Below are 22,500 nucleotides of genomic sequence, written 5' to 3'. Positions count from 1 at the left end.
TATATATATATATATATATATATATATATATATATATATATATATATATGTAATGTTACGAGTATTCTTTTTGGTGTTAATTTCTATTCCTTTCTATTGTGGAGGAATAATACACCTTTTTACATCACAATACTATTTATAGTTCAAATCTTTAATCATGTTATGTATTTGTGTAAATTACCCTTTATTTTACAGAGACCAATTCATCCCCCGTAATACCGTTTTAGATGGCAGGTAACATATGAACATTTATATAGCTCATTTCCTCGGATTAACTATGCTCAATTCGTGTCACAATGTTTCATCAATTCCCATCAGCAGCAGGCCATATGGAACCATAACAATTCCATTTCATAGCCTACAAGTTGCCATGTTAGGCGCCCTTATTGTAACAGTTTTTTTTTACAATATTGTATTAATGAAATTGCTTCTAGCAAGGTAGCCATTGACACCTGGGTCCAGAGTGTAAAAAAGGTGCATTACCAAACACAACGTCCCTGGTAGAGTTTTGTCACCTATATCCTCACTTACCACGCCTAATATAGCTTGCGGTTGTTACAAGACGAGACATCGTGCCTCTAAGCCAACAACGCCGTATAATAATACTATGTTGTTACTGGCGACGATGATGACGATAATTAATTGATAAAACATCCATTTTCAAACATCAAATTAAATACATCTAACTGCTCATATTACATTTTTTTACTTCATCTTTCAGAGGTCAAGGTGCTGTCTCTGTATCAAGGTCACGAGTTCATGTCGGACGTGGACGTGCCCAAAGGCGGTCCAAGCAACGTCTTCAACATCTCCAATTTTGGCAGCAAAACCCAGTGTTATGCTGACGTTACAGAAGGCGTCCGGTATGTTCTATTTCTGACCGTCTACGAAGGGAGGTTATCCGCCCAGTACGAGGATTTGTTCGGGGCTGCAGAAACGTTCTCGGATAATGTGGATGAGGAACTACTCCAGTATCTTGGTAAGTAATAAATATGCTTCAACAGTTGTGACGTCACTTCCCCCGTAATGACGCATAGTAACTGGTTCTAAACTATCGGAAAAATGGTGGACGCCCCTTTGAAATACTTCTCCGACGAGTATAAAAGTGTATCCAGAGGTGAAAAACATTATAAATCTGATCATGTTTTGACTTTTATAATACATTCTGATCACATGACATGTGAAAAAGTTCTAGCCAGCATGAAGAATAGCATGTACCGATTTAATTTGTTTAGAACCAAGCTGCTCGTTGCTGGGGGAGGGGGGTACATGACATCAGACAATTGAATTCATTTGAAAACAAACAATATACAACACACCCACACAAGTACACAAAAATAAACAGAAAACGGACACACATCTGATAATAATAATAAACCAACTTTTGTTGTACTGAACATTTCTCTTATATTTCCGCTTCTCTTCCTCCCAAACCCATTTTCTCACCTCCCCTCTACTTCATTCCTTTCTTTTACTCTATTCTCTATTCTCTTCTTTTTTTTTTCTTCTTCATCTTTCTTCTTCTCTTTTTTTTTCTTCTTCTTTTTCTCTTCTTCTTTCTTCTTCTTCTTCTTTCTTTTCTTCTTCTTCTTCTTCTTCTTCTCTCTTCTTCTTCTTCTTCTTCTTCTTCTTCTTCTCTCTTCTTCTTCTTCTTCTTCTTCTTCTCTTCTTCTTCTTCTTCTTCTTCTTCTCTTCTTCTTCTTCTTTCTCTTCTTCTTCTTCTTCTTCTTCTTCTTCTTCTTCTTCTTCTTCTTCTTCTTCTTCTTTCTTCTTCTTCTTTTCTTCTTCTTCTTCTTCTTCTTCTTCTTCTTCTCTTCTTCTTCTTCTTCTTCTTCTTCTTCTTCTTCTTCTTTTCTTCTCTTCTTCTTCTTCTTCTTCTTCTTCTTCTTCTCTTCTCTTCTTCTTCTTCTTCTTCTTCTTCTCTTCTTCTTCTCTCTCTTCTCTTTCTTCTCTCTCTCTCTCTCTCTCTCTCTCTCTCTTCCTCTCTCTCTTTCTCTCTCTCTCTTTCTCTCTCTCTCTCTCTCTCTCTCTCTCTCTCTCTCTCTCTCCCCCCCGCCTCCTCTCACCTCCACATACATATTCTCCAACAATATATTTCTTATAGTCAGCTTTGTACATTCAACAAACAAAAAACAAACAAACAAGAAATAAAACCTAAAACTAGAACAAGCTTCCACCCACTGAAGCCAGACAAAATGTTGACTATAATTTAGATAAATACAGTACTTTGAAAATAATCAATCATAGCCCTAGATATCTATTATCAGATTTTTCTTTCACGGTTTTAGTGAGACCATAGAGTTTGAAACATAAGAAGAGTGACCGAATATTGCACTGTGTTCAGACATGGAAGCCGCCATTTTGAATGAGATAATATCGGCAATGCTTGTTTACGATGACGTTATATAATAATAAATGGCATTTATAGATAGTATGCGCTTGGCTTAGGAGTTCACAACAGTGCCATCCGGAAGTAACACGGACCAACACATAAAACTACGTGTAACCATAAACTTGTACAGTCTGGATAATGCCGTTAAGTGGGAATTACTCATAAAAATGTGGATGGCAAAACAACAAAACAAAACAAACAAACAAAACAATAACAAATACCCAAGTGACGAAAACTTCGTTCTATTTATATGCGAAGGCAGCTAAGTTGGTTTCCCGATCGAAGAACGGTTTGATTGTGAGTGACTGTTACATTGTAAGTTTTACACACTGCTGTCGTCGTTCTTTCAGTCATTGTTGTTGTCGTCGTCGTCGTCATCGCTGTTGTTGCTGTCCTAAATTAACAGAATTCGATGATCTATATTATTAGAGTTTTATTGTCGTAAGGAGAAAATGAAAGACAACTCATAAACAACTTAACCCTCTCCTTACCAACCATAGGAAAATCGTCACATTCGTTACGATGCAACCGACAATTTTCTCATTCTGATTTCTTTTGTACATCACAAAATTTAAAGAAATGCTTTGATTACAGCTATAAATAATAATAATAATAATAATAATAATAATAATAATAATAATAATAATAATAATAATAATAATAATAATAATAATAATAATAATAATAAATCTTTATTGTCCTAAAAAAAGTGTCAATTTGTCATGTGGTTACACATTTATAACAATACAATATTGACATAGACACACTCACACAGATTCACACCCGTAACATCGTAGTCATCGAAACAATGGCATCAAGAAGAAATAAGAACATTGTGTCGAGCTCATTTCGCTGAACAACATTCTGTATAGTAATAATAATAATAAATGGCATTTATATAGCGCTTTACCCCGTTGTCACAGGCTCTAAGCGCTTTACAGTGATATAAAACAAAACATATTACAGTGAGACAAGTGTGAAGGAAACGTGATACGAATTCAATTTAACAACAACAAAATATGAAAATAATATTGCAACATTATGACGTAAAAAGATAAAACTTTAAGCGAGATTTGAACGTTGTCAACGAATCCGAGCAACTCACGTGTGACGGGAGAGAGTTCCAAAAATGGGGGGCCGAAAATTGAAAAGACTGTTCACCTATTTTACGCAATGGCTTAGGTTTGACAAGGATTGATTGGTCACTGCTTGATCTCAAGTTTCTATTGGGGACATATATGTTATAGAAGGCACTTGTTACTTTTTTTTTTTTTGTTCGAGTAAGAAAAGTCTCGACGTCTATTTTTGTGTTGGGTGGGTGTGAGGTTGGGTGTGGGGCGGGGGGGGGGGGGGTTCTAAAAATGTCTGCGGGGGGGGGGGGGGGGGGGGGGAATTCTAAAAATGTCTGGTAAGGAGAAAGTTAACGTATTCCTCACAACGACAATGATGGCAAGCAAACCCAAAATGTCTGCATGTCTGTTTTATTATCAGTAATACTATATAATAATATATAATATGTGATAATCTATTTGAATGATTTTGAATTTTATCAGCCGATTCAAATTGAGTGTAATAATATAGCATTATCTGTCTGATAACGTTATTATTTATTTATTTATTATTATTAAAATATAAATACAATATTATGATATAAATGTGATGTGATTTTTTTATGTAAAGAGGAATGCCAAATCATTACAACCAACGTCTTCAAAATAGCTATAAAAGTTTTCAGTATTATTATTATTATTATTATTATTATTATTATTATTATTATTATTATTATTATTATTATTATTATTATTATTATTATTATCATTATCATTATCATTATTATTATTATCATTATCATTATTATTATTATTATTATTATTATTGTTATTATTATATTATTATTATTATTATTATTATTATTATTATTATTATTATTATTATTATTATTATTATTATTATTATTATTATTATTATTATTATTATTATTATTATTTGCTGGTCTGAAATACGAACGCAATTTTATAGGTTGGCTTTATCTCTCTCCCTCCCGATCATTTTCAGTATTTTCCCAAAATGGCAGGCTTACCCAGCAGAAAAAACGGATTTTTAAAAACTAAAACAAGCTCTCTACAAAACAACTTTATGTTCTTATTTATTAAACAAAGATCATTCTTCAAAGTTTGTGATGTACAAAATAAATGTGAATAAGAAAAATTTATATTATTGTGTCGTAACAAATGTGACGATTTTGCTGTAGGCGGTAAGGAGAGGGTTAACACTGTTTTGATCGAAAATATATTATATTATAGCGTCGGCTTGAGAGTGCACCATTACAACAATGGGGCCATAACAATTTGGGTTATCAGACCTGAAAAAAAGTACACGTCGATCACAACCAATTAAAAAAAAACAAAAAAACTAAAATCTTAAGCAACCTTTAAGATGGTATGAACGTTTGTCCTCAAAATGGTGGATTGTAGAGTCGAGACCGACGTGCACTTATTTACAGGTCTGATCACCCAGTTCCTTATGGGCTCATTGTTGTAATGGAAATCTCAAAAAAAAAAAAATTACGTAAAATATTGTCCATTACAACAATGTTAAACTAGGCCCATAAGTGGGTTCGGATGTCAGACCTGCATATGCGTATACGTTGGTAGAGACCCATCATATATTATATCATACAAGCCATTTTTAATACTTATTCATTGAGTGTTTGTGTATTTTTATCCTACAGTTGTCAGTATTTTAGAACCGAGTTGATGTATTTAATCCTACACGAACTTACTCAAATGTCTATGAGAAAATGAATAAAACGAATATGGTTATTTCTATTATCAGTAGTGTAATGAAAACACTCTGTCACATCAACGCAAAACACACACACACACACACACACACACACACACACACAAAAACCCAACAAAAACAAAACAAACCACAGTACAATATATTAAATATTGAATAAAGCCTCCGTGTACATATTATTTTTAGTTCTGATCACCGAATGCAATCATGGGCTTGTTTCAACCTTGTTGTAATGGACATGATTTTCTGTTATTTTGAAAGTATAATTTCCATTAACCCTCTCCTTACCAACAATAGGAACATCGTCACATTCGTTACGATACAACCAACATTTTTCTTATTCAAATTTCTTGTGTACATCATAAAATTTATAGAAAATGAACGGTGTGTTGTAGAGTATGTTTTACTTAAGAAATTATTAATCGCAAGAACTTAGATGCTGCTATTGTGTTTGAGTGATAAAAAAAAATCTATTTTTGTGTTAGTTGGGTGTGAAGTTTTAGGGGAAATCCTGAAAATGGCTGGTAAGGAGAGAGTTAAATCAATGAGCCCGTAACAAAATGGGTTATCAGAACTTGCAAATAAGTGAACACGTCGAATAAAATACATGCTTATGTTCGGATATCAGGATTGCAATTAAATGTTTTGTACCCTTAGATTCTATCGGTTAACAATGACATTTATTTTATTTACTAAATGATAGTAAAGCAAGACTTGTTATTGATAATACACATGTCATTATACACATGCCCTACATTTGTGACCTTGGGATATGTCGTCTACCGTGCTGTGATAAATCATGTTTCCAATCATTTCAAAACGGTATTATAATGGGTAGATTTCGACTCTGAAAAGCGCATAGAATACGAGGTTAGATAAATTAATGTGTGTCTGGCCACTGCTGTGTCTGCTCAGTTCGATATGTCGCGCAAGTGCTGCACGAATCTGTCACCCAGCCTCTTTCCGGTCTCACCAACGTAAGCAATCCCACATAGGGAGCACGTAATGGCATAGACCAGATTCCGGTCAGTGCAAGTAAACGGCTGCCTGGTGTCCCAAATCTTGTCTGGAAAATTGACTCTGTCGTACTCCCGACTCCCACTGTGCTGACGAAGGGTTTGTACCCGAAACGTCCATGGTCTGCTTTGTTCCCAAACGAAGCCTCTCCATTTTCACTCTTTCGTTAGTATTTTCACGATCACCGGCTTCAGGCAGCCTCTATCGTTTTCTACATTATAAATATGATCATGTTTTGACTCTTATACATTCTGATCACATGACATATTATGAAAAGTTCTAGCCAGCATGAAGAATAAAAAGTACAGATTTTCTTTGTTTAGAACCACGCTGCTCGCCGTTGCTGGGCGACGTGACATCAGACTATTGAATCCAATTGCTCTACGGCCAATCAGTCCGTCAGGCCATCTAATTTATTTAGGATGATTTTGTTTTCTCTCCAGCGGTCGAGGCAGACGGGTTTTTTTGTTTTGTTTTGTTTTGGATGATTTGTTTTCTTTGTATTCTTCTTTCTTTGGCACCGTTCTATAGATAGAATAAAGTTGAGGTCACTCGGGTATTTGTTATTGTATTTTGCCACCCGCATTTATGAGTAATTCTCACTTAACTGTATTATCCAGACTATAAAAGTTCATGGTTACACAGAGTTTTGTGTGTTGGTCCGTTACACTGACTTACTGTTGTGAATTTCTTAGCCAAGCGCATACTATCTATAGACACTTTTTCAATTTTTTTTTTATCTTACACCTCTGCCTTGTCCCTAATTTGTCACTTTGCTTATCTACGATATTATGGTTAAATGTACAAACGGTTACATTCTCTAAATGTCTCGATTTACCTACGTTGACAAAACATGTCTGTCATGCTAACAACTGTCAATGTCTATTCTTTGTTATTCAGATATGATATTTCCTTCTTCTTCTTCTTCTTCTTCTTCTTCTTCTTCTACTACTACTACTACTACTACTACTACTACTACTACTACTACTACTACTACTACTACTACTACTACTACTACTACTACTACTACTACTACTACTACTACTTACTTAAGTTGTTTTATGTAATATCGTGCGTGGAAACCCATTAGGCCAGATTTTCTTGAAAAAATAAGTCAATGCCAATGTGGCAATAAATTACTCACAGAGTCATAGACTGTTTATTATTTATTTTTCAAATTTAAAATAGGAAAATTAATGGAGAAGTTATTTTAACAATAGCTATCGGGCCAAATTCATTGTTTTCAATTATTTTAAAATTTGAATACAATAACGTCAAATGACTGATTAGTTCGAGGGTGAGTCAAAAAGTAATGGGACAAATCTCCGACTGAGTTCATTTCTGTTTTCATGTGATGTCATATTTGACTCAATTGAACTTACACATGTACTCTTTAAACCAAAAGTTAAACATTTTAATTCTGTCAATTTTTGACAAAGTTATGACAGCTTAAAATGGATGCCCCCATGGATGTCCGTCAGCGACAGAAATTTGTCATTGGATTTCTTGTTTACGAAGAAGAGTCCTCGAGTAATATTTTTAAACGCATTGGTAAAGTCTATAAAACTCAGGCATTTTGTAGAGGCAGTGTTTTAAGTGGGTCGAATCTGAGTCCAAGAGACAATCATTGGAATGGCGACACCCATCTTCCCCCAAAGACCAAAAACTTCTAAGCTGAGAAATCAGCTGGGAAAATTATGCTGTGTTTTGGGATACTAGAGGTGCAATCTTCGTTGATCTCCTACCACAGGGGAAGCCAATGTCAACTCTAAACGGTACAAATAGACATTGAAACAACTGAAAGCAAGAATTCGTCGAGTTAGACCGACTTTGGAGATGGAACGAGTATTATTATTCATGAAAATGCTCTTCCACACACACACACACACACACACACACACACATACACACACACACACACACAAGTGCCAGGACAAGGGAGGTAGCCGCATCATTTTGATGGACAACGCTGTCTCACCCTCTTTATTAATTCACCAGACTTAAACACTTTCGGACTTTCATCATTTTGGTCCACTGAAGGAGGCAGTGAGGGGACATCGCTTTGAAGCTGATGAAGAAGCCAAGGCAGTGGTGAAAATTTGACTCAAATATTAGTCAACTCAAGTTTAACGAGGACGGGATACATGACCTTACAAATAGGTAGACTGTGGCTATTGAGAGAGGCTGAGACTATGTTGAGAAGTAGCTTTCTATCTCCTATCTGATCGGCTAATGCCAAGCTTTAATTTGAGGTATTATACATGGTATTTATTCTGTTTTAAAAAAAAAGTAATAAGCAGAGTCCCATCACTTTTGGACTCACCCTCGAAAGTGGTTCTATAGCAGGGGTAAGTTATATGGGTCTTAGCTACCTGTATGCCAATTTTCATGCTTTCAATCCAATGTGCACGGTTTTAGCCTAATTCCCCCCTCCCTCTCGCCCCCCTCCTACAATGAATATGAAGAAAATATATGTATTTACCCAGTTATTTCCCTTGTTTAATGTAGCTGTCATAGAGAAAAATCTAAGGCCTTAAACCGAAACATTAAGATTGATCGCCAGAGTGGATCTATAGCAGATGGGTTTTTTAATTGGTCTTGGTAACCTGTATGCAAATTTTCTTGCTTTCAACACGAATTTGCACGGTTATAGCCTAAGCCCCCCAATACTCTTCAACAGTCGTAACGTCACTTCCTTCCTAATGACGCATGGTAACTTAGTAACACTGGCTCTAAACTATCCGAACAATGGCGGACGCCGTATGAAATATTTCCCCGGCGAGCATAAAAGCGTATCCAGAGGGAAAAAAATACATAAATTTGATCAGATTTTGACTTTTACACATTCTGACCACAAGGCATACGAAAGGTTCAGGCCAGCATGAAGAATAAAAAGTAATGATTTTCTTTGTTTAGAACCAAGATGGCCGCGGTTGCCGGGCGGCGTGACATCAGACTATTGAATCCAATTCCCCCTACAATCGTGCCTTTGGTAGAATGAGAATCTCACACCCATCAATAAGTCTGACACCTGCGCATCGCTATTTAAAGGTTTTTACGATTCATTGTCATCCCAGAATTTCAATAATGATAACATTTATCTTCAGGAATGTGATTTTATCTAACAAAATTGAAAAAAAGAAAAGAAAAAAAGCAGAATGCCAGATGATATTTTATTGTCCAAGTCAATGTACACATTTGTCCAAGTTGAATGTTCTTTTCGAAAAAAAAATTTGACTTTCTAAAAATAGAATTTTGGATACTTCGTATTTGTCTTATTTTCCTATCGCAAAATGTACAAAATGTCAGCGTATGAATATTTCCTCTGTTTATGTTGCTTCACATTACGTAAAATACGAATTTTTATTCAACGCCTATTTTCCCTCTTGCTTTGTCTAATTAAGTGGTTTGGGATAATTCAAGAGATAGACAGATAAATAGATAGAGAGGTAGATAGATGGATAGATAGATATATAACATAGATAGATTGGTAGATAGATATATAGGTAGATATATATGTAGATAGGTAGATAGATAGATAGATAGACTGATAGATGTATAGATTGAGAGAGATAGATAGATCGATAGATATTTAGAGAGAGAGATATTTAGAGAGATATTGAGAGAGAGAGAGAGAGAGAGAGAGAGAGAGAGAGAGAGAGAGAGAGAGAGAGAGAGAGAGAGAATAGGAAGCGAGCAGAGAGAGAGAGAGAGAGAGAGAGAGAGAGAGAGAGAGAGAGAGATAGATAGAGAGTAGAGAGAGAGAGAGAGAGGGGAGAGAGAGAAGAGAGAGAGAGAGAGAGAGAGAGAGAGAATATTGAATGCGAGCAGTGAGTGAGAAAGAGAGAGAGAGAGAGAGAGAGAGAGAGAGAGAGAGAGAGAGAGAGAGAGAGAGAATATGGAATGCGAGCAGTGAGTGAGAAAGAGAACGACAGAGATAAGATACAAAGAGACTAAGTATGACTTAAGACTGTTACGACTACCGTTTTCTCTCCTAGAACGTTAACCGTACCGCTTAAGCTGCCATAATGCGATAATTCGAGTTTATAATAACAACAGTTAGACGACTAGGACCGACAACTCTCAATGGATTTCAACAACAGTCGATAACTTTTCAATAACTTTCCTCTTCACACCACTTACTACCCGATATCACCTTTAACCAGTCAACCCTGTACTCTGGAAAAAACTCGTATATAAAAAATTTGGCCAGAAAACTCGTCCTTTAATTATTGATCGATTTAACCTTCTCCTTACCAACTACAGGAAAATCGTCACATTCGTTACGATACAATATACATATTTCTTATTTCAATTTCATCATAAAATTTAAAGAAAATGAACAGTGTGTTGTAGAGCTTGTTTTGCAAAAGAAATTATGTATGGCAAGAACTTTCTGTTATTGTGTTTGAGTGATAAAAAATCTATTTTAGTGTTGGTTGGGTATGACGTTTTGGGGGAGAATCCTGAAAATGACTGGTAAGGAGAGGGTTAAATGACCCTCATCTTGGCAAAAACTCTCAAACCTGGGACTTCACGAAGTAGTCCCTCAGAGCCATTACACTCACGGATCCGGAGTATATCCCGGTTTCTATAGCGTGAAACCGACAATAACCACTGCTTGTAAAAAAAATCTGATAGGATGCTAGTCTGTCCCAAAGTACTTTCCGCAAAATATAACAGACCCATGTACCCAATCACTGCTCGATGGACAGTGGTGTTGTGTGTGTGTGGGGGGGGGGGGTGGGGGGGAATTCAGAAAATAAAATCTCGGGATTGCTCGCGTCTTTTTGCGTAGGGAGTGAGTGCTCTACCAACTAAGTTATCGGACCCCCATCGCTTTGAATATGACGCTGGTTTATTGGGAAAAAACCCATTCCATTGAACTGTTAGTTGAATAGAGTGGTCAGATAAAGAAACCTCGACTATACCCTTGAGCTTGAGCTTTTATATAGCGCAATATCCACTAAACCTGCTCAAAGTGCTTTACAAGGGATCCCTGGCCAACAGCAACACATAACATGAAGGGCGTGACATGACGCCTGTTAGGCGATATTGCAATTTTTGTTGACGGTCAGGTACTCATTTTACCATCTGAGTACAGTGATAAAGTGTGAGTAAAGAGTTTTTTTTCCAAGGACTCAACTATGCGCCGAGCGAGACTCGAACCCAGGACCTTCCGATCTGAAAGCGAGTGTCACACCACAAGACCACATAGACTGGGATCTATACCGACCTCTTAGCTTGCACTCTACCATCTGTGATATTATTATGGTGACTCCATTCTCAACAGACCTCCCTCACTTCCAACTCAGAAAAATCAACTCTCGCTCTAGAAAATGCTACAGATTGTGTTTCATAACACGTTGCAATAATCTCCTGCATTTTCAAAATAGTGTTGGTGGTAGAAGAAAAACAAAAGAATTAAACACGAGCACACAAACATATTAACACACACAGACACACACACACACACACACACACACACACACACACGCACACACAAAACCAAAACAAAAAGAAAAGCAAAAAAAACAAACAAAAATTGATAGGAAAAAAGTTTTAAAAAATGCAAAACGATAAAACTAAAGCAAAATAAAGCAAAGCAAAAAAAAAAAAAAAAAAAAAAAGAAGACAACATTAAGACCAACCCCCCCCCCCCCGAAAAACAAACAAACAAAAAACAAAAAAAAAAAAAAAAATAATAATAAAAAAGCGAAACAAAACAACCCAATAAACACAAAATAGATTTTTACAGACAGAATAGTAACGAGTATTGGTTGTTTTGTTCAGAAATCAGAACAAGAATATTGTTGGTTATTTCGTAACATATGTGACGATTTTCCTTTGGGTGTGAAGGAGAGGGTTAAGGGTAAAATATTCCATCTCCTCTATCCTATCGGAGACGTATGTTATTTCGAAGACCCCCCCCTTTTTTTTTGTTATTGTTGGTGTCAGACTAAATTGTCTTTGTCATGAAAAAAAACAAAAACAGTTTCAATGAGTCGATTGGGGTAAAGTGTATAAATTTCCTTGGCAAAAGACACATCACCAGTATCTGGCCACAGGGCTGTGTCCTTGGGAAAGACGCTTTATACAGAATACAAACTTCTTTCAGGTGTGATTGGGTACCTACCTACCTACTTACCTTTAGACAGTGGCGGCTTTGGTAAGAGTGTTTGTACAAAAAGTACGTCTGACACAGCACTGATACAGTATGAAATGGAAATGTAGCACGTTGGGGGAATAAATAAAGCATTATGATGGGCATTGAGTACGGTGAACCCATGGAAATGCTTTATATAAAGGTTAATATTTTGACCTCCCCCCCCTAAAAAAAAACAAACAAAAAAAAAAAACAAAAAACAACAAAACAAACAAACAAACAACAAAACAAAACAAAACAAAAAAAAAAACACCAAAAAAATAAAAAAAAAAAAAGAAAAAGAAAAAAATCCCAGAAAGCAGACAAAAAAAAATAAAGAAAGAAAAAAAACAAACAAACAAACAAACAAACTAAAAAACAAACAACAATAAACCCCAAACAAAACCAAACAAAAAAAAAATGACACACACAAAAAACAAACAAACAAAATCAAAAGCTATCAGAGATTGTGATCACTGTCACCAGTTCGGTCTTTACCCACGATGATAACACCGCTATGATTTTTCTTCTTTTTTTTTTCTTTCCTTTACAACATGAGACACTATAATATTTTTATATAATCACTGTACCTACTCGGTCAGTCAGTGACTCTGCACTTTCTTTTACTATCAATATAACTCTTTTCTGTTCTTACTTTTCTTTTTTCTTTTTTTCTTTCTTCTTTTCCCCCTTTTTTTTCCTTTCAGAGTTTGTAGAGTTGGCGTTTCCTAAGGTAAACACGGCGCGTATCGGTGAATTTCATAACCGCTTAAAAGCAAATTATCGCCATTTAGGACGTGTAAACTGATCCATCGAGCCAGCCCGCTTAGACACAATATTGGATAACGGGAGAACGTTTTGGAAGAATTGGCTACCCATGCTGAAAGTCGTTCCGGGTGCAAAGCTATCTGAGTATCCTTCATTTAGTTATTCGATAAATCAACAACAACAGTAATAACAATAACGACAACAATAACAATAACAACAGCAGCAACAACAACAAAAACAAAAACAACAACATTAGCAACAACAAAAACTAAAACAACAACAACATCAGCAACAGCAACAGCAACAGCAACGACGACGACAACAACAACAACAACAACAGCAACAACAACAACAACAAAAACGAAATCAACAACAACAACAACAAAAACAACAACAGCAACAGCAACAACAATCAATGAATGGAAAAGACGCCAATAAATGGCTCTTTGTTATTGTTTTTTTTTTTTTTTTTAGACAGCCAGAGCGTTGATTATCAAATTCTCATTAAATTCTGTCTACTACCAGTGAGAGAATATTATGGGTCATTAACCTATTTATTAAGGCATTGAATTAATATGATCCAGAAGGTCCCTGGTCTGAGCTCCGCTTAAGGCACTTTCTTTCTTTTTTCTGTGAGCTAGATTGTTAACCCCCAAATCGCGGACTTTTGGACAACATGGGTGATTCCTGTTGACATCAGATGTTTGTTTAATGGATTATCTATATTCCTTCATAGAATGGCAAGGCGACGGAATCTCACAAAGCCGCGCGGAAGGGAGTAATTTTTTTAAAAAAAAATGTTTTTGCATTAAAAGGTGATGCCTTAAAATATCTTGTCATTTATTCAGACCATTTGGGTTTTCTATGCAACTTGCATGGCATTTTTATGCAAAAAGATTGTGGTAACCCTGTTCTTAACACCCCTCCCCCTGCCCTTCCCCCACCACTCACTAACTTTAATATTAAGAAATTAAAGAGCAGGAACCAGTGTACAATAAAGATCTGAACAAGTGTGTATGAAAGGTGCCAGACAAATCAAGAAAGAAAAATACAAGAAAAAAAAAAGCCATCCCAAAATATCAGCCAACCTCGACTGAGGAACGAACCTCAGACGTTCTAGCAGTACACAAATAAATAAGAATAATAACACCACAGATGAAACACCATTCACCAATCATCCTGTTTTGTAGATAAAGGGGAAACCCGAAACGTTCATTTGATCTGTTTTTGAAATTAAATTGAAGCTTACATTCAACTTCACGTTATTATTTATTTCTTCGAGCTTCGAGCAGCAACATTCACATTACCATTACACAACAGAAGCTCCCAAGTCGAGATCGATTGATGATTTGGGATGGTTGTTTTTTCCCCTTGTATTTTTCTTTCTTGCTTTGTCTGGTACCTTTTTCATACACAATTGTTCAGATCTTTATCTTACACCGGTGCCTGATCCTTAATTTCTTAACTCTCTCCTTATCAGATATTTTTAGAATTTCCCCCAAACCTCACACCCACCCAACACAAAATAGACGTTTCCTAATCGAACAAAAAAGTAACAAGTGTCTTCTATACAGAATGTTGTTCAGAAAAATGACCTTTTTCATACACACTTGTTCAGTTCTTTAACTTTAATATTGCTTTGATTCATCCAAATCCTTCATTAAATTATAAGAAAGAACGGTGTCATTGGAAGTCGGTGCAAAGTTATGTGACGTCATATCCGCTTATTTAATCAAAACAAATTAGATCGACTCTTGCATGATTTTACAAGTATAGATAATATGCGCTTGGCTAAGAATCTCACAACATTGCCATCCGGAAGTATATCGGACCAACACACAAAACTATGTGTAACCTTGAACGTTTATAGTCTGGTTAATACTCTTTAGTGAGAATTACTCATAAACGCGGATGGCAAAAAAAAAACAAAACCAAAAAAAAAAAAAAAAAAAAAAAAAACAAACCAGTAACAAAGACCCGAGTGACGTCAATTTCATACTATCAATAGATAGTATGCGCTTTGCTAATAAGCTCACAACATTGCCATCCGGGAGTATAATGGACCAACACACAAAACTATGTGTAACCTTGAACTTTAATACTCTTGAATAAGAATTACTCCTAAACATGGGTGGCAAAAAACAATAACAAAGACCCGAGTGACGCTAACTTCGTTCTATCAATAAGAATGAACGGGGTGAAAGGAGGGTGGCGCACTGTTTTGATGACGTCATATCCGCATATTAAATCAAAACAAACAAGATCGGCTCTTGTATGATTTTAGAAGCATCAAATATAACTAAACACGATCATGACGTCACGCATACTCTATCTATTATTGGTCTCAAATGAAAACATTCCAGACTTTATTTATTTTAACTTGAATTAAGAATTCAAAAACAGCAAATTCCAATTGTGACCCGACGTCTCAAAACGGTTTTACAGACCTACCTACTGCTACGAAAAAGTCGCAGTTCTACGCAATATTGGCTTCAATCGCAGAGCTGCAGGGATTTAATAAAACGTTGCTAATGGAGTTTAGGTGCCACAGCACATACATTAAGCAATCTGAAGCGTTATCTAACCTGGTATCTCACACATTGGCATGTTATGAAGTGAGTTATGGTGCTTAATATTTTTCCACTCTGAAAACTAAGAACTTTTACAATATCAAGTTGTAATTATCAATATGATGTTGAATATAAGCTTCAATTTAATATACGAAAACAGATAAACTGGACGTTTCGGGTTTCCCCTTCATCAACAAAACAGGATGAATGAAACACTACAGACGAATGAGATAATCTGGTTGTGGCGTTGTTAAGATGAATAAACAAAAACATTGATAGGCAGGAAATAGTATGCTCCTTTGTGAGGAAGCACGAATTAAAATAAAACCATAGATATTTATAAAAGATTCACATTCGTCCGTAGTGTTACATTCATCCTGTTTTGTTGATAAAGGGGAAACATGAAACGTCTATTTTATCTGTTTTAGTATATTAAATTAAATATTACATTAAATTTCATGTTGTTATTTATTTCTTCGAGCTTCGAGCAGTAACATTTACATTATCAAGTGGGCAGGTCTAGAATTATGTCGGGATGACCTAATGTGTAAAATTAGATTCATTCTTACCTTATACCGGGGTCCCTTCTCATAGACGTTGGATGCCATGGTCTTCCACAATTCTCTGTCTAGCGCCATCTCTGAGCAATCCATCATGCTCCCAACTATTTCTTTTATATTTACCAATCAGCTCTTTCGTTGTCTCCCTCTCACTCTTTTCTCATTAATCTTTCCTTCAAGTATTGACTTCTGAAGGCGGTTGTGGCGTCGTATATGTCCATAGTACGCCAACTTCTGTACTTTACTGTCACCAGAAGTACTTTCTATCTTATATTTAGTTCATCCAATACCATTTTATTTGATTTTTTTCTCTTTCCATGACATTGTTTCCCATCCATCTGTAGCACCACATAAATTTCCAGAGTATCGATTCGATTTTTCTAGACCAGTGTTCAATGTCCATGTCTCGCATCCATAGGAAAATTAGACCAGATGTAGCACTTTAGAAGTCGAATTCTAGTTCTCAAGATTATGCATTCGTGAGTTAAGATTAAAACATGTGAGCTAAAATAAATGCCTACACTGAAGACAGTGAGTTTTGTTTCTCAAACTTTAAAAAAAAAATACATTTTATAATTTAGATTACTTTGAATTTTGACGGCTACGTGGTCTTGCGGTATGACACTCGCTTTCGGATAGGAAGATCCTGGGTTCGAGCCTCGCTGGGCGCATAGTTGAGTCCTTGGCAAAGGCTCTTTACTCACATTCTCTCTCATGTACTTAGGTGTAAAAATGAGTACCTGGCCGTTAACAGAGTTGTCCCCGTCCGAAAAAAAAAATGTAATATCGCCAAACAGGACGTCATGTCGTCCCATCCTAAATGTTAAGTGTTGCTGTTGGTCAGGGACCCCTTGTAAAGCGCTTTGAGTACGTATAGTGAATATTGTACTTTTTTAACTCACTCAATCCTAGAGATTTTTGCTGCTTTTCAAAATTGGAAAGAAATGTATTAAAAATGAGCATATACATGGATAGTTTTATTCAACTACCAATAACATGTAAAAACTAAAAACATTAGCTTCGATACTCCGCCTATAATTTGTCTAGAAAAATGTAATAAATTGGCATGGGGCAAAAGTAACCCGGGTAAACTACGGACATAGTCGGTGTTAGGGTTGAGTGAGTTAAAGCTCAATTTTTTAATTTTTAAAAATGAATTTTCTCCATCTGGTTCTTTCCGAGATGTTGACGATACCACGTAGGGACAATTGATAGGAAAAGTGTGGCTTAAAACAGATTTTAAGATTTGATTTGCAGATAAAATTAATATTATCTTTATTATTAATAACAAGAAATGAAGTGAGTAGGAAAGTACCAGAAGACAACAGTGAATAAAAACTTCGCGATAGCGATGGGGGGCTCGAACCCGCGACCTTACTGGTACGACAACTCCGCCTGGCCAGGGAGATCGTGACTCGACCGTATGAGCCATCCACGGGTCGTGCAAAAAAAAAAAAAATCATTTCAATGTAATAGAGCTCAGTGACGACAGGTTACATTTTAAAAAATAATACAAATTTCTGCAGTTATCACTCCAGCATAATACCGTTTTGATGCGGTGGGTGACAAAAAAATGCGTTTCAGAATATTCTCTCTTTCTCTCTCTCTCTCTCTCTTCTCTCTCTCTCTCTCTCTCTCTCTCTCTCTCTCTCTCTCTCTCTCTCCTTCATTGCAACGTAGTCGTCATCAGACTATCTATCATAACTGTAATTGGAATAAGTGAATAATTTCATTTATCAATCATAGGATAATAAATCCAATTATTTACTTAACATGCAATAAAATTATTACAAAATTTAAATAAATTCAAGGGAGATAACCCCCACGCGTTTTTCCACTCTTCACACATTAAAAAAAATTATAAGATGAAAAAGAAAAAAAAAAAAAAAAAAAAAAAGGAAAAGAGCGAAAACGCTCATAATAAATTAAATTCGAAAACAAAAACCGCCATTTATAATTTCGCCTCAATTCAATGGTTGAGCGAATTCAACGACATTCCAATTTAACGATCTACTAATTATACACGCGCACCTCCGTCCCCGGGGTGTCAGTTACCCAGGAACTATAACTCTAAGTGCTTTAAAATAAGTTAATTGTTTATTTTGGGGTTTCGAATTCACCTCGGAGTGCTAACGACTTTAAAATGGCGCCAGCGCGAAACGAAAAACGGTTTGTCTTCACTGCTCAGTGCGCATGTCATTTGAAAGGATACGATTGTTTGACTCTGGCGTGAGCAATAATTTAGTAATAAGACTCATCATAACCAACCGCCAAGTTTTTAAAAACTTTTATATTCATTAAGCAAGCATCTAAATTTGAGATGGCAGTAACTGATATTATACGTAAAGCAACTGGGTTTAATTCTAATCTTATTTCACACCCTCTCATATCAATCGAGTGGCAAATTGCGGCTATGTATTATCGCTTAATAGGCGTCATGTCTCGTCCTACAAGTTACGTGTTGCTGTTGACGAGGGACCACTTGTAAAGCGCTTCGAGCACGATTAGTGGATATTGCTCTATATAAAAGCTCAGTTGAGTTCAGTTCATGATACGTAAAGCCAAGCAACCGGGTTTAATTCTAATTTTATTTCACACCCTCTCATATCAATCCAGTGGCAAATTATTGCGGCTATGCGGTCTATTGGTATGACGTTCGACTTCGGGTCTGAAGGTCCTGGGTTCGAGCCTCGCTAGGCTCATAGTTGAGTCCTTGGAAAAGAGTCTTTACCCACATTCTCTCAGGTGTAAAATGAGTACCTGGCCGTTTACAGCGTTGTCTCTGTCCGAACAAAATTTTTATATCGCCTAACAGGTGTCGTGTCACGTCCTACAAGTTACGTGTTGCTGTTGACCAGTGACCCCTTGTAAAGCACTTTGAGCACGATTAGTGGATATTGCGCTATATAAAAGCTCAATTTAGTTCAATTTATGATACGTAAAGCCAAGCAACCGGGTTTAATTCTAATTTTATTTCACACCCTCTCATATCAATCCAGTGGCAAATTATTGCGGCTATGCGGTCTATTTATTGATATGACGTTCGACTTCGGATCAGAAGGTCCTGGGTTCGAGTCTCGATCTGAGCGGCGCATAGTTGAGTAATTGGAAAGCCCAGGCTCTTTACTCACATTCTCTCACCGTACTAAGGTGTAAAATGAGTACCTGGGCCGTTAACAGCGTTGTATCTGTCCAAAAAAAAAGTATTAATATATCGCTTAATAGGCGTCATGTCTCGTTCTACATGTTACACGTTGCTGTTGGTTAGGGACCCCTTGTAAAGAGCTTTGAGCATGTTTGGTGGATACTGCTCATATAAATGTTTTTTTTTTTCGTTACTCGCTATGATAGGGGCATCGTGCACGCGTGGCTCAGCGGTACGGTCTTCGCTTCTTACCTGAAATGTACCGAGTTCGATCACCCGCCGCTGCTGCGCTGTGTGGCCTTGAGCAAGTCACCTCGCCCTAGCTCAATTTGTGGCGCTGCACTGCGGATGACGCCTGATTTTTTCCATCTTCCCTTGGAATATACCATAGAGACAAATTTCCCCTATGGGATGAATAAAGGAAATGTTATTTATTTATTTATTTATTTATTTTATTTATTAATTTGGTATTAAACAATATTTGAGCATTTAAAGAATACAATATCTGCTTGACAGTTACAGCACGATTCCCCTAAACGTGCTCAAAGCGCTTTACAAGGGATCCCCAGCCAACAACAACTTAACATGTATGACGAGACATGATACCTATAAGACGATATTACAATTTTTATTCCGACAGAGACAACGAATTTCCCTGCCAGGTACTCATTTTACACCTGAATACGGTGAGAAAAGGGAGTTCCGATAGCTCAGGTTGGTAGAGCATCGGCTTCACATGCAAAGGGACCGAGATCGATCCCGGGTGTATTCGATAGTATCGACCGATTTAAATGACCGTCATCTTGGCAAAAAACTCTCAAACCGGTGATTTCGCAAAAGGTGTTGATGATTTTGATGATCATGATGATAATGATGATGATAATGATGATGATAATGATGATGATCATGACGATAATAATAATGATGATAATGATGATGATCATGACGATAATAATGATGATGATAATGATGATGATCATGACGATAATAATGATGATGATAATGTTGATATTGATGATAATGATGATGAGGAGGATAAAAGAGACGATGAAGATGATGATGATGATGATGATGATGATGATGATGATGATGGTGATGATGATGATGACGACGACGATAACGATGATGAGGAGGATAAAAGAGACGATGAGGACGATGATGATAATGATGATGATGATGACGACGATAACGATGATGATGATGATGATGATGACGACGACGATAACGATAATGATGATGACGACAACGACGATGATGATAATGATAACGCACTAACGGCTATGTCTATTATTTCCCCATTCATCCGTCAATCCATCAGCACGTCCCTCATCTGTCACTCCCGATTTCGAGTCAATCGTCCGTTAAATGTTACCTCCGTCCACCCACGCATCTTGTAACTGCCTACCCGTTATCATCAGCAATTTTTTTTATCTTCTTTCCTCGTCCCATAAAATCATTCATCTATTCATCCCCCCCCCCCATTCCCCCATCCATTCATTCATCTATTCATCCACCCATCCACCCATCCATTCATTCATCTATTCATCCACCCATCCACTCATCCATTCATTCATCTATTCATCCACCCATCCATCCACCCATCCATTCATTCATCTATAAGTTTTTCTATTTATCCATCCACCTATCCACTCATCTAATCACTCATCCATTCATTTATATATAACTCCTTTTGTTTTTCCATCTATACCTATCCATCCATCATTTAATTATATGTCGTAGAAAAATATATAAAGATCTAATACTTATGTAGATAGCGTGCGCTTGACTAAGAAGCTCACAACATTGCGATCCGGAAGTATAACGGACCTACACTCAAAAAACGATGTGTAATCTTGGTCGTTTATAGATATATGACGTCACTCAGGTCTTTGTTGTTGTTTTTTGCCATCCGCGTTTATGAGTAATGATCACTGAACTGTATTAACCCGACTATAAACGTTCATGGGTACACACAGTTTTGTGTGTTGGTCCGTTATACTTCCGGATGGCAATGTTATGAGCTTCTCAGCCAAGCGCAAACTATCTATATTGAATTGGGTGTTAGTAAGTTATATCCGGCCGGCGGATACTGTGAGTTGTTTAACTTAAGGCATAGCATCAATACGTTAACACCTCGAGTGAGTAGATATCAGTTTTCAAGTGCGCTGAATATAATTCTACAGACACTTCACATCCGGGGTTACTAAGTCAAAACAAATTTCTACGTAAGAACGGGAGACAATCGAATCGAGATGAATACTAATGAAAATATCATTATAGAATTCTTGAACTCCGTCGTATGGAATTTCATACAAGTATCCAATCAAGCAAGTTCGAGTTTCCAATGCCGTTATGCGACCTTTGGGGCGCGCGCATTTGGAACGAGTGCGAAATAGGGAGCAAACGTGTGATGTCCAAAAAAAAATATTTAAAAAATGGTTCCAACATCATGGGAAGTGTAAAACTCCCTTTTTTTTCGGAAGTCTGGATATACATATCTTGTGTAATAAATCTTCTGATTTCAGAATGATGGCATGTTATTTTCTAGTCTAAAAATATATGTTGGTCATCAATAAAGATCATCCATCCTTCGCTCTTTTACGTCCCGTGTAGTCCTAGTAATCTGCCTATTCACACTGCTACTACTAAAATAGTTATGACACCTAATGATTCGATATGTGACCTATCTATTCATTATAAGTCCTCCGAAGTAATGGTTACATACACACTTCCTTGAAGTGTATAGAACAATAGTCTGGTTCTGGAATTCAACGATTTGACATGAAATAAGAATTGTTTTTATGGTCAACAAACACATCAATTGGCATCACAATCCAGGTTTAGTAAACCCTGGACCCTGAGGTGTCAGGGGGGAAAAAATCCTGAACTCCTACATTAAAAAAAACAACATTTTGTATTATTTCTATATTTTAAAGAAAATAAAAGAACGCAGACAAACAAGCAAAAAAAAAACAAAAAAAAAAAAACAACAAAAAACAAAAAACAAAAAAAAAAAACAAAAAAAAAAAAAACAACAAAAAAAAAAAAAAAACAACAAAAAAAAAAAAACAAAAAAAAACAAAAACAAACAAACCTAAAAA

The 22,500-nt window shown here is 36.3% G+C and overlaps 1 protein-coding gene across 2 annotated transcripts in view; it reads left to right on the top strand.

The window, feature by feature from the left end:
* LOC144957731 (uncharacterized) overlaps positions 1-22,500 on the top strand; it is an 88,106-nt gene that overhangs the window by 18,911 nt on the left and 46,695 nt on the right. For both annotated transcript variants that reach the window (XM_078889115.1, XM_078889116.1), the window contains exon 3: positions 722-979. In XM_078889115.1, the coding sequence (XP_078745241.1) occupies positions 722-979 (258 nt within the window). The remainder of the gene's footprint in view (positions 1-721; positions 980-22,500) is intronic.

Source organism: Berghia stephanieae, chromosome 12 (assembly GCF_034508935.2).
Source record: "Berghia stephanieae isolate SIO BIC M18660-M18661 chromosome 12, UCSD_Bste_1.3, whole genome shotgun sequence".
NCBI classification, from domain to species: domain Eukaryota; kingdom Metazoa; phylum Mollusca; class Gastropoda; order Nudibranchia; family Aeolidiidae; genus Berghia; species Berghia stephanieae.
Note: the sequence above shows the minus strand (reverse complement) of the source record. Positions and strands in the feature narration are given on the sequence as shown.